Genomic DNA, 14,027 nt, shown 5'->3' on the forward strand with positions numbered 1-14,027 from the left:
AATCTTCTATTCATTATTTTATGATGATGGTATTGATTTAGACATATTATAACATTTTCTAAATTAATAGACGATGTATAGTTGTCGATGATATCGATAATCACGATCCGAATGACGTTGTATGCCAAATTACAGAATTAAATCCCTTTCATATATAATTTTCGTAGTCTTTTCCTTGGTTATGGTACTCAATTATTATAAGTACTATTAACAGCATTTGTACAACTCAGTGAGACTAATGTAACAAGATTTTAGTTTAAAATCATCGATGTTTTGTCTTGATGAACATTTTATATACTGCAATAGTCACAATAGAGGTTGACATTTTTGGTTATAGATCATACGGCCATGAAGGACTCTACTTAAAATTTATAATATTCAAAAAGTCCGCCATCAGTTGAAGAAAAGCAATTGAATAAACTTGACAATGAGTGCAGCAAGTGTCTCGTGAAGATAAACAACTGAATGAACTTTTCGAACTTGTGATTTAAAGGTCTCGAAGAATTTTCAGAGGGGCAGCGTTCTTTTGTCAATCAGACACTGCCACATTTACTCGAGTTCATCTAGAAATTGATCAACTAGTCTTCTAGATGTCTTTTTCTATACCAAGTTAGACTTTTGCCTGATCGATTTACAGTACTTTTGAATTTTCCGCACAATTTTGCAGGATGAATTCTCTGTAGTGGATAACTGAGAAACAAACTAGACAAAGACTTGCTATCTAATTCAAGTACATTACATAACAGCATTATTGAGACACGGTTGCTTCTGAATATGATTAAATTTCACAATGAGTACTGCATTTTATTCAGTTACGGATGTAAGTATGACCTGCGCTCACTCTGCGCATCAGTGCATAGTTGTAACAGTTAGCAGTTAGTAGGACCATCCGTAACAGTTGTAGCAATTCCACTTTAACGTCAAAATTGCAACTGTACATAAGTCCATGCAAGGTAGAACCACAGTTTTAACCACAAAAAAGGATAGTTCTTCCAAGGACACGGCTTTACAGCAACTGCCCATCAAGAATTTTTACATAATGCTAATTGCAGTTGTGATGAATTTGTGATCTTTGATCCTTAAACCTTTTTATTCTAATTCGTGACACAACCAAACATCTTTAGTACAAATCCTAAAGCAACTCACCCACTGCTTAAGAATTGGTAGGGTGGCCCCAAGGTCTTAAGTTTGATTCCCACCTTCATTCACCTGGGAAAAAAGGGATTTAATTTAAATAAATGTTCTAATTATGAAAAAAAAAAACCACACTGGGCATCCCTCCTGTTTAACCTGAACAGATTCGAGGAGTGAGTGGCTCCTGAAATTTCTCAGTTCACCCACATCATCAAGTAAGTTCTGCAGCTGTTAAGACATCAATGGTGCATTCACAAAGCACTCGTACAACTTTTTACTTTTACATTGATCAAACTTCTGTTTACAACTTTACATATTGTAACGAAGTGTGTTAAAAAACTATAGCAGCCACCCATAAACCTATGAATACACATTTTAACTGACAAAATTTTCTATTGGATCAACCCAACATATACTCTCTTCGCCACTTTACCTTCGCCATTTTTAAACCGCTATGTACATATACATACAACAAATTACATATATTGAGCCAACCACTGTTTGCACATATCAAGAACGGGGAGTGCATTTGCATGTAGTGCCTGCATCACAACAAGTTCAAACAATGCTTTAGAGACGTGGGCATTTTTAAACAATTACCCCGAACCTGTATGCAACCATGGACTTCAAGAGGAAAAAAATGAGATAATAATATGAAAAAGATGGGTATATTATTTTTCACGCAAAGAACCAATTTTCAACTAGACCTTCTGAACTAACAAAATGTATGGAAGGGAACTGTATGAGGATTCACAAAACAGTGAAAACACAAGTGAAGTTGTTTGGTTTTGAAGAACAAGATTTGCTAGACAATGAGAGCACTTTATCCCGCAACGATGAGTAAAGGAACAATGGGAAAGAGCGGCCGAATGTAATGCAACAAATCAACAATATAAACAAAATGCTCCTTAATGAATCCACAAACCACAGGTTGTGACCCAAACACGAAAAATCAATTCTTTAAAGATATTAATACGATGAAAACATGCTAAAGCCTCTAGGTAAACCAAATTGAAATCTCTAAACTTGTGAACTTGCTCTGAATAATATAATAATATTTTACAACAGCACAATAACAATTTATAGTTCCGAAGAAAACCTGATGGGCTACATATTGAACATCAGCCACACTTCCACTTCGAGAAGCAATTTGGAAGGCACTTTTCAAACGACCACATACCACACAGGCCAACACCTTCCTGCAAAACAAATCCCAGAACAGCGACACTGGTGAGTAAGATAAGCTACTTAGATGCTGCAACATATGCACTGATGTGTCACGGTTGAAAGCCATGGCATGATGGCACACTCACTCGACCGGTGAAGTGTACCAGTTCTCAACCGTGACGTCATGGCCTACATGAAGGACTGATTTGGTGAAAATGCATAGAGATCACCCTCGGCAATTTCTAACCAGTACCAAGCAGAAAACATGTGTCCTGTAGAATCTCGCTATGACGTTAGAATACAACTGTTCCTTTTTCTTAACAGTTTCGATATTATAGGCTAGTTAGCTGTAGTATTAGGGTCTATGCTACACATTAAAACTAAAAGATTATGACTTGGTATATTCGTAGTAGAGAATTCATCTCCCCCATAAGTACATGACACACGCGAATGAATTTTCACAGGCCCAGAAGTGGCACTATTTTCATTTTCTATTTTCTATTATTTTTATCTATCTATTTTAATCTTCATTATTCCTAGAAAATTTTTGGTAAATCATATTTTACCAAATTCATAAAGAAAGGATTTTGAAATGGAAATAAGAAAATCTTGCTTGTGTTAGACTATCAATCTAAAAAAGAAACGTTTGAGTTGGTTAAAAACTCTGGGGCAATCCGAATTCTGTAGATGATCTTGATGATTAGGAGATAAAGAAGGATTTACTTCAACCCATCTCCATGCGAGACCCATTAAGATGGGCCATCAAATACTGAATAAGTAACCAACTAATGTTCCATCTCATACAAGATTCATTGTTTCCTAAATTTACAGCAAGCTACCAAGAAGAATTATGGTATTAAAGGAAAACATCATTACCTGTGGCTGCTAGTTAGCATATCTATCAGCCGGTCAGGACGTTCTTTGTGCCTATTTGCATATACATTAATGGCTGCTCCCAGAACCTACACAATTCCAGATAGGACTAATACATTTCAACCAACTGGAAGCACAAAAACAAACTCTTGTGTTTACTAAGTAATCAAGGCAATGAAACAAATATGAATGGAAGAAGGACGGAAAAAAAAATCGTTTCATCCAAGTATTTGATGTTTCATCATTGGCAAGATTTGAAATAATGTGGCTAGGGTTCCTTTACAAGACTCCCAGTATGATCGAATGTCCTCCTCTTGTGGACCATCGGTTATGACATAGTTTAACTGTAAATCATAAGAGAAGAGAAAAAGGAAAACGACAAAGTACCAACACTAAAAATTTCTCTGAACATGAATTCTTACTCTCTGGGATTTGTGCATGTAATTTTTGTTCCTTAACGTTTGATTATCCCTTCACATGCTTTGTAAATTTTTGCCCTTAAGTTGGAAATAATCAAACCCAGGTGAAAGTGTAATGGATAAATAAACCCATACGGTACAAGGTACATAGTACACCTAAGATGTACCAACTTTATAAGAAATCATCTTATGACTAAAAGCTTATGACATTTTGAAACTTATGCGCATATTATTTTCTTTTTATAAACTCCAAATTTTCTCTGAAGTGGGAGTAAATTTAACTCGATGGCTGCAGGTCCGTAACTCCAGCATATACCCAATATCCCACAGAATGTTGACATTAGCAGTACCTGGTCCCAGTCACCATCCTCAATGGTTCCTTTAATATTTCTCAGAAATTCTGTCAATTGGCCACCCCTCTTCCTCTCTGCAAGCGATGCCGCAACTCCAGCATAGATATCAACAGCTGTATACAAAGAATTGAAGTTGGAAAACTTTACATGAGATATAAGAAAATCCTGAAGGTATCAATGCAGGTAACTTAACCAAGTTAACCAAATAAGTCGAGACATAATTGACCTGGAAGAGTGAATTCATAAATCACTTGAAAAGCCAAGTCAAAGTTCTTCTCAGCAAGTGCTTCTGCAATCTCACACCTTCTTCTGCAAAAGATATTGAGGGAAACACTGAGGATGTGTGTAAAACAAAACAGTTTGTCACTTTCTAAAGCTACAAGACAAGGATAATATGAAGAAAAGTGCAAATCTAACAGGTTAAAAGGATTCTATATAAACAACAAAACTTATAGGATGTTTAAGTACAAGAAAGTGAAGAAACTTATATACTTTCACCAAACGTCATAAAGTAATTAGACAGTAGAGAGTCGTATCATGTATGTACCACATAAAAGGTTGGTAGTTGGTACAGAGTGCCCTAAGCAAGAATGATAGATTAAATTCGTTACTGGGTTGTGAATTTTACTAGGATACCACCAATTCAACAGTAATTGCTAGGTCAATTTGTAATGTCAAAATCAATAGAGATAAATCAGATAACACACACCTGAAACTTTCAGGATCATTTGGATTACCAAAAAGAGAATGTTTCCATTGTGATCCATCCACATCATTGAAAGATCTGACAACATCCACCTAAAACCAAATAAGCTAAATAAGACATCAATAAAAAGATAAGATTTCATCTAGCAAACCTACTGATCCACTTATTCTCCTACACAAGTAAACTTCTAACAACTCAGAGAAGCATATAATAATATCAAAGGCACAAAAATAACTGTCAGATTATCTTCCGTAGAAAATTTTAGTGACCGAGTAAAATACAAATCCAACATTAAAATCAAGGCCAACCATAAGCCAAGTGATAGCTGAGTCTTCATTTCTACATAGGGGATAGGTTCGATCTGATTGGATTTTTTTAAACAAGGTCTCCGTTGAGCCTACAAGATGAGTTAGGGACTCAGTTTTTGTGGATGTGAGTATATGACCTTCCCAGCATGAAGATCATCCTCAAAAAACATTTAGCACATCCTCAACATTTATAAGCTTTTAGAAGAAGGATGCAATATATTGAGTTTAAATTAGGCTCTATAATTTCTCAATCTGCCACCCTTTTTTGAAAAAGGTTATAAATGTCAAAACGAGCTGATTTTTCATGCATAGGTTCACCCAAAGGACCTTGTGTTAAAAATCCTGCTTTTTGAATTTTACTATCATTTGAATTAACAAGAAAGTATTTACATATAGGGTTGAGAACATGGATAGAATTTAGTAAAATATGGGCTTCAAAGTAAGCTTTTGGGAAACGAGGAAGAACATCCTGATGTTTAAGAAAGGACAATATTAAAGAAGTGAGGCCTTCTATAAAGACATTTCAATATAGACGTCACTTACAAATTACGTGATAATGAAAAGTCAACTGCACTTTAGCTTTCTACAGCATTACAATAATTGAAGTCTAATGGAATGTTTTTCTTTCAATAAAAGCAGCTGATTCAAATACCTGGATTGCCACTCTAGCAGAAAGTTTAACAAGCCCCTCTTCAGTGAGCTTCTCTGAGGCACTTTTTCCACGGACCCCCTTAGGGACAACCTTTGTGGATTCTCCTGCCTTATGTCTGGCGGACAGCCCTTCGTCAAAATGCATCTATATCAAGGAGTAAGGGAAATAAATAACTAGATAAAATAATGGAAAGGATTAGATTCAAATTCCAACACTACATCATGGTAAAAGAATAATAATAATAATAAAAATAATAATAACAACGTTAATAAATATTATAATAATTGTAATTACAATAGTTATAGTAATTATTATAACAACCACAACAATGTTAATAACGAGGAAGGGAGAAAAAGCCGCTGTTCCGGGTTTTATAATGCTTTAGGGCATTGAACTTTTGAATCGGGCAAAAAGGACAAGCAGATTAACCAAAGGCAGGTGGAGGTGTGAGGTATTCTTTACCCGCAATAAGAAATGCATTACAAACATTACAAAGTAGCCTGTGCATTGAACTTCCAAAGGCAACATAGACTTTGTATTCAAGTAGCCTGTGCATTGGTAAAGTATAATTTTATTAATATAACTAAAGATAGATACATAAGGATGAGATATCCTCCATTACATACGCATAGAAAAAGAAAAGAAAAGAAAAAACATAAAGTGACAAGTCTCTTAGCCCGATCATCTTTTATGAACTCCCATCGAAACACATACGCCTCAAAAGGTATGTCTCATGTCTCAATATGCACCTTCGACCAGAAACATAAAAGAGCTTTGATTGCCAACACAACTTTCTCCATAGGCATTGTTGCTCCCTCAAAGTGTCTCTAATTCCTCTCCAACCAAATGCCCCACATAATCGCAAAAAACAACATGCTCCAAAGTCGTCTCCCCTTCTCATAGTGGGACTCTCAAGTCCCATGAGGCTAATAACATTGTCACCGAAACTGGACAAACCCAATAAGCCCCCGACTCTAGAATAAAATGACACCAAACCCGCCATGAAAAAGGACAAAGCAAAAAAATATGATTCACAGACTTCTCATCCCTTAAACACAACGGACAAAAGTTGACAAGAACTTCTTTGACACGTCTTTTTCTGAGATTGTCAATAGTCAAGATTTTACTGAGAGATGCACACCAAACAAAAAAGGGTTAACTAGTATTACCCCCCTACTAGATGAGCCAATTAGGATTTCCCCCAACTAGATGGGGAAATTGGCTCATCTAGTAGGGGGGTAATACTAGTTAACTCAACAAAAAATGCAACTTTTGACAGAACTTTATAACTCCAGATAATATGACTAGGAAATTTAGGAAAGGCATTAAGATCATGACGGGGAATTAGTGGACGAAGCTTAAAGTAAAAAGATCTAGAAGAAAATCTCCCTTTCTTGTCCATAGACCAAAGCCTCTTATCTCTATCCGGTCTCACGAAAGGAATAGAGTCTAACATCACTGTGAGAGCAGCCACACTCACTATATCCCTGTCAGAGAGAGCAATATGAACACCCAGGTCCCAAGCAATAAAATCATTGTGTTCCCTCATGAATGATTGAATTGGCAGGTTCCTTAAGTCAAAAACGGCATATAATCTAGGGAAAACGTGTGGCAGAGGCCTCTCTTCTAGCCATATATTCTCCCAAAAGCGGATGCTATCACCTTTGCCTAAAGCAAACATAATATGTTTGTAGAACTCCTTTCCCACTCTAAACGCCTTTCCAAATACCACAGCTATAAGGTATGGCCACATGTCCACTCTTCCACCCCAAACCATGTTCTCCAAACCTAAACACAATCATCTTCCTCCAAAGACTATCTCTTTCCTCCCCAAACCTCCAAAGCCATTTACCTAGCAAAACAAGATTAAACTCTCATAAGCTTCTAATACCTAAACCAGCTTCCTCTCTAGAGCGACACACCTTCTCCCAACTAACCAAATGAAACCTATGCCTCTCTTCCTCACCTGTCATCCCAAAGAAAATTTCTAATTATCGCCTCCAAATTAGCTGCAACACTCTTAGACACATGGAAAAATGGACATAATATACAGGAAGACTAGAAAAAATGCTTTTAATCAAGATCACTCGATCGCCTTTAGACAAAAAACGCCCCTTCCACCCAGCTAGCCTATGACTAAATCTCTCAATAACCGAATCCCAAATAGAACTCGATCTATAACTAGCTCCCAAAGGAAGACCCAAGTATCTGGAGGGAAGAGTACCGATGTTACAACCTACCGAGGATGCCAAAGCATCCAAATTATCCCCGTCACTCACCCCAAAAATAATACTTTTCGCCATATTCACCTTAAGACCCGATACAGCCTCAAAACAGCATAGAATACCCCTAAGATACCTCACTTGCTCTAAGTCCTGCCCAACAAAAACTACAGTATTATCCACAAAATGAAAATGAGAGATCAAAACTTGGTCCTTACCAACTCTGAAACCCTCTAAAAACCCTAACCTATTAGCCCTTCTCGATTATTTTACCAAAAACCTCCACGACCATGAGGAAAAGAAGCGGGGATGCCTTATACCTCGAGAGCTCTTAAAAAACCCCGCAGGTGACCTATTTATGAGAATAGAAAAATAGGCCGAGGAGACACATCTTCTTATCCAACTCCTCCACTTAAACCCATACGCATCATAACGTAATCTAGAAAATCCCAGCTCACATGATCATATGCTTTAGCCAAATCGATTTTACATAAGATGCCCGGGTTACCGCTCTTCTTCTTGTCATCAATGGCCTCGTTAGCAATTAACACCCCATCCAAAATTTGTCATCCAAAAACAAAAGCCCCTTGCTCTATCAAAATTTAATGTGGTACCTAGGGTTTCCAGTTTTCCGGTCACCGATGCTAACAAATGCGACGAAGCTGGTGATCAGAGGTCAAGATAATAATAAGTTTTCGTTTTCTTTCTTCTTGGGGTTATAAGTTGGTTTTGTGGTTTTGTTTACTTGTTTCCAGCAGGTTATTATTTTTCCAAGTCAATATTAAGATTTATATCCTGATAATACTTTTTTTTTTGGTTGGTAAGCGCTATTGTTGATCGATGGTTCAGCTAAGGCTTTTACTCCCTTTTATGTTGTTGTCGTTGCCGAGTTTATTAGGTGTTTCACCTTATTCTTTTTCGGAAAATTCAGAAAATATTGAGATCTTGTTAATTTGGAAAATTTAGAATCGGCACAGAAAATCGAAAATCGGAAAATCTTTATTTGCACCATTTAGAACTTGTTAATACATTAATTCATAAAACCATTTTCAACCTACAGTCAAATTCATTTTGACAAACGATTTTCCAATCCAATTATTTTCAACCGAAGTAACATTTCAAACGTGTTAATGAAGTAACTAAAGCATGACATGAAAGGCCAAACTAGACTTAGTTAATATCAAGGTAGCACCCTTGGTGGTTCCTCACGTTAATGAATATTATGTTATACCATAGTACGTTTTATCATATTGTTCTTGTTTGTTTTTCCCTAACAAGTCATCCTAGTAGATTAAAATTTGTGCTACAGATTGAAAATAGGATAGAGATGCATTTGTATTTACGCAAATGTATATGTGAGCAAGCTTATTGTAAGGGGCAATGGTGGTAGATATTTTTTCTGGGTTTTTTCACTGTACAGTGTGCTTTAGTCTTACATTTAGTTGGTCAGAGTCAAAGTTTGTGTTCTCTCCTTATTTATGAAGAGTGAGTCCTTGTGTAAAATAATCTGAGTTTAATATTGTTAGCGGTATTAGTATTGTATGTCTTAAAGGGCAGTTTAGTCTTTGCACCTATTTTAGGGTTTATATAAATAATATATGGGGGACACTCTCTTTTCTGCTCTCTCACCATGACTCTCTTTCTCTCCTCTCTCTAATTGATGCTCTCAATTCTCTACCTTGGCATCGGAGCAACTTTTTTTTCTTCCTCTTCCTTCTTCTTCTCTTTCTTCTTCCTTTTTGTGGGTTGCAACAACTCTGCTGGTTTGGTGGAAGTTTAGAGAGACTCTCCACTTCCTATGTGGTTTGTTGTTTCCTTGTGTGTTTGTGCAGCCTAGATGAGTTGAAATCGTTAGTATCTAGGGTTGTATCCAGTTTGTAATCGGTGTGGTTTTTTTACTGATTTGGTTGTTTTGTGTAGTTGTGATTGGTGTGAATTGGTTGTGTAGTTGTGTTGGTAAATTGGTTGTTTTCTGTGTGGTTGTTTATGGTATTTTCTGGTGTGAACAATGGATGACGTAGTGAATCCTAAACCTGACTCTAAACAGTCTTTATATTATGTCAACGATGATCTCGGTAAGCCCATTACTAATTTTCGTTTAAATGGGAACAATTATCTTTCATGGAGTTATGCTGTTGAACACTTTATTCGTGCGAAAAAAAAATCTAAAATTCTTACTGATGATCCTCCAAATTCCAATGATTCTACTTATGAAGACTGGATGGCTTCTAACTCTATGGTTTTGACTTGGTTGTGGAATAGTATGGAGCCAAAAGTTCTTACTAATGTGCAGTTCTTATCCACGACAAAACGGGTATAGTCATCATTGAAGGAGATGTATTCCCAAGAAAATAATCTATCTCGAATTTATGATCTGTTTGAGTCTTTGTTCAAGACAAAACTGGGTGATCAACCTACTGATGAGTACTATAGCACTATGAAAGGACTATGGGAAGAGCTTTTGCTTTATCAATCATTTACAGTTAATTTGGAGAAGCAATGAGAACAACGTGAACACTTTCAGGTTGCTTTGTTGCTAGGGCAGGGAACCATCGGGTTCGGGTCGGGTTCGGATATTAAATTTCGGATATAATCGGGTTCGGATATTATAAAACTATTGGATTCGGATTCGATTCGATATAGCCATATCCGACCCGAACCCGACCCGATCCCTGCCCTACTTGTTGCTACATGGGCTGAATTCTGAGTATAGTGTTTACAAGGATCAAATTTTAGCAAGTGAAACGGTATCCTCTGCAGCACAAGCTTTTTCGCGTCTTAAGAGAAAGCGTTTGGAGCATTGTGAGTTTGTTCCTGTTGCTAAGGAGTCATCTGCCTTACTCTCTACTCCGAGTAATCATGGTGGACGAGGAGGTTTTGGTGGTGGTAGAGGCTTTAATGGCCGTGGAGCTCGTGGTAATTCTGGTTTTGGCAGAGGTAACCGTGGTGGTTTTGGAGGACGTCGTGGTCGTGGGGATAGGTATGATGGTACTGACAAGAGGAAGTGCACACATTGTGGTAAGAATGGTCACACTGAGCCATTTTGTTGGGACAAACATGGGAAGCCTGCCTATGCCCATAATGTTTATGATCAGACTTTTGGGTCTTCCTCTCTGCTGGACCTTCTAGTGCTTCTAATCCTTCTACTGCTGAAGTTTTGGGTCAAATTTTGAATCGTCTTAACTGTATTTCTGTTCCTTCTGCAACCCACACGGATACTATGGCAAGTTCTGGTAAGTCTGCTTGTTTGGCAGTACCTTCTTCCTCTTGGATCATTGATTCAGGAGCTAGTGCTCATATGATCGGTAATCCCTCTTTTCTTTCTAATTTTGTGCCAACTAAGACTAGCATGACTTTAGCTGATGGGTCCTCCCGTCCTATTCTTGGTACCGGTGTTCTTCATCCTACAAAGTTCTTAAATTTGCAGTCGAGTCTTTATGTTCCTCATCTTTCATTTAATCTAGTCTCTGTTAGTGAACTTACTAAGTCTCTACACTGTTCTGTAACTTTTACTCCTACTGGTTGTGTGTTTGGGACCTCAAGACGAAGATGACGATTGGTTTGGCGTATGAGCATAATGGGTTATATGCATTGGATGTTGTGAAATCAAGTTTTGTTTCGGCTTTGAGTGCGTCTGTGTCTCCACTTCAGTGGCATCGTCGTCTTGGTCATCCCTCGTTAGTTAAGTTGCGTCAGTTACTTCCTAAGTTAAGTCCAGTATCTATTTTAGATTGTGAAGCATGTCAGTTGAGTCAGTTGGGAAAACACCATCGTAGTACGTTTCCCAGTAGGATTGATAAGAGGTCTTTGGGTCCTTTTTGATGTAGTCCATACAGACATTTGGGGTCCTTCACGAAATAAAAGCTTGTCTGGTTTCTTTTATTTTGTAGTGTTTGTTGATGATTTTTCTAGAATGACATGGCTATATTTGTTAAAGGATCGTACTGAGCTACCTCGTGCTTTGTTCAATTTTTACAATGAAGTTGCGACTCAGTTTGATAAAAAAATTAAAATTATTCGTTCTGACAATGCCTTAGAGTATACTCAGTCTTGTGTACAACATTTTTGTGAAGATCGAGGTGTTATTCATTAAACCACTTGTCCCCACACCTCTCAACAGAATGGAGTTGCTGAACGCAAATTTCGTCATTTACTCGATGTTACTCGCACTATGATGTTTGCCATGGGGGTTTCTAAGCCATATTGGAGTGATTCTGTTCTCACTGCTAATTATCTCGTTAATCATATGCCATCGTCTGTCTTGATGGTTAGTCTCCTTTTGCATTGATGTATCCTACTCAGTCATCTTATGGTTTGCCACCTCGAGTGTTTGGTTGTGTTGCGTTTGTTCATGTTTTAGGTCATGGTCATGACAAATTAGATCCTCGGTCTATAAAGTGTGTTTTTGTGGGTTACTCACGTACTCAAAAAGGGTATCGCTGTTATAGTCCTGTTACTCGTCGCTATTATGTCAGTGCTGATGTTACTTTCTTTGAGTCTACTTCCTATTTCTCTACAGAGGGGCAGTTGTTTGATCCAAATTTAGTGTCTTGTCGTGAGGGGGTGTTAATCAGCTACCCCAACCAGTTGTTCCCATTCCAGTTGTACCTTCTGGGGAGGTGCCTCCCACACCTGTTATGCCCTGTGCGGAGGGGCCTAGTCGTGTTCCTATTACAACCATTAGCCCATGCCTATTTATGCTCAATATCATCGTATTTTTCCTCGAAAGAAAGTTACTAATGTTGAATCTGCCCCTGTTACTACTGTTGAATCAGCACTGAAAAAGTCGTCATCTTCTTTAGAGGCTCCTTCGGTTCGTGTTGTACTTGCTACACGGACTACGACTCATGTTGAACTTGTTGCTCCAAGGACTAGGTCTCAGGTTGAACCCATTGCCAAATGGACCAGGTCTAAGTCTCCTTATCCTATCTCTCAGTTTGTTTCATTACATCGTGTTGCTCCCGGTTTTCGTACTTTTGCTTTGTCTGTGTCTTCTGTTTCGGTTCCCTCATCCCTTACCCAAGCACTAGCTTCTTCTGGCTGGACATTAGCCATGAAAGAGGAAATCTCAGCCCTTCATGAGAATAAGACTTGGGACCTTATGCCTCTTCCACCAGGGAAGAACACAGTTGGATGTAGGTGGGTTTTCACAGTGAAGTACCTCCCGGATGGTTCTGTTGAGCGTCTGAAGGCACGTTTGGTTGCTAAAGGGTACACTCAGACATATGGGGTTGATTATATGGAGACATTTTCTCCTATTGCTCAACTTAACTCTGTTAGGATTTTACTTTCTGTTGCTGTGTGCAAGGGTTGGCCTCTTTATCAACTTGACATTAAAAATGCCTTCTTGCATGGTGTGTTATAAGAAGAGGTGTATATGGATCAGCCACCCGGGTTTGTTGTCCCTGGACAGGAGAATATGGTGTGCAAGTTGAAAAAGGCTATTTATGGATTGAAGCAGTCACCTCGTGCTTGGTTTGATAGATTTAGTTCTGTGGTTATCCAGTTTGGTTTTCATCATTCTATGTTTGTTCAACATTCCGCGTCTGGCACTATTGTTCTTATTGTATATGTTGATGATATCATTATTTATGGTAGTGATGCAGCAGGTATTTCTGATTTGAAATGGTATTTGGGGCAGCATTTTCACACGAAGGATTTAGGTCTCCTTCGGTACTTTCTTGGGTTTGAGGTTGCTCGTTCCAATGAAGGTATTAGTTTGTCGCAATGTAAGTATGTGTTGGATCTTCTTAGTGAGACGGGGCTTCTTAGATCGAAGACTGTTGATACCCCCATGGATCCTACTGTGAAGCTTCATGCCAAACAGGGGGAGGTGTTTTCTGATTGTGGTTGGTATCGTTGCCTTGTTGGTCGTCTTATCTATCTTACTGTGACTCGTTCAGATATTACTTATGCAATTGGAGTAGTTAGTAAGTTCATGCACGCTCCACATATTTCTCATTGGAATGTTGTTATTCGTATTCTAAGATATCTGAAGGGTTCTCCTGGTAATGGACTTCTTTATCGCCCTTCACAGACACTAGATATTTGTGGGTTTTCGGATCTTGATTAGGCGGTGATCCTACGGTCGCCGATCTACTACAGGTATTGTACATTTGTTGGAGGAAATTTAGTCACTTGGCACAGTAAGAAACAAAGTGTTGTAGCTCGGTCAAGCGCTAAGGCGGAGTAT

The 14,027-nt window shown here is 38.1% G+C and overlaps 1 protein-coding gene across 2 annotated transcripts in view; it reads right to left on the minus strand.

Annotated features, from left to right (window-relative positions):
• Positions 1–1,396: 1,396 nt before the first annotated feature.
• LOC147511015 (zinc finger FYVE domain protein) overlaps positions 1,397–14,027 on the minus strand; it is a 54,708-nt gene continuing 42,077 nt past the window's right edge. For both annotated transcript variants that reach the window (XM_086602864.1, XM_086602866.1), the window contains 7 exons: positions 5,613–5,756; positions 4,656–4,744; positions 4,173–4,255; positions 3,944–4,059; positions 3,178–3,263; positions 2,234–2,333; positions 1,397–1,676 (listed from right to left, as the gene is read on the minus strand). In XM_086602864.1, the coding sequence (XP_086458990.1) occupies positions 1,611–1,676; positions 2,234–2,333; positions 3,178–3,263; positions 3,944–4,059; positions 4,173–4,255; positions 4,656–4,744; positions 5,613–5,756 (684 nt within the window). In that variant the 3' untranslated portion in view covers positions 1,397–1,610. The remainder of the gene's footprint in view (positions 1,677–2,233; positions 2,334–3,177; positions 3,264–3,943; positions 4,060–4,172; positions 4,256–4,655; positions 4,745–5,612; positions 5,757–14,027) is intronic.

This window comes from Coptis chinensis, chromosome 3, assembly GCF_015680905.1.
Source record: "Coptis chinensis isolate HL-2020 chromosome 3, ASM1568090v1, whole genome shotgun sequence".
NCBI classification, from domain to species: Eukaryota; Viridiplantae; Streptophyta; class Magnoliopsida; order Ranunculales; family Ranunculaceae; genus Coptis; species Coptis chinensis.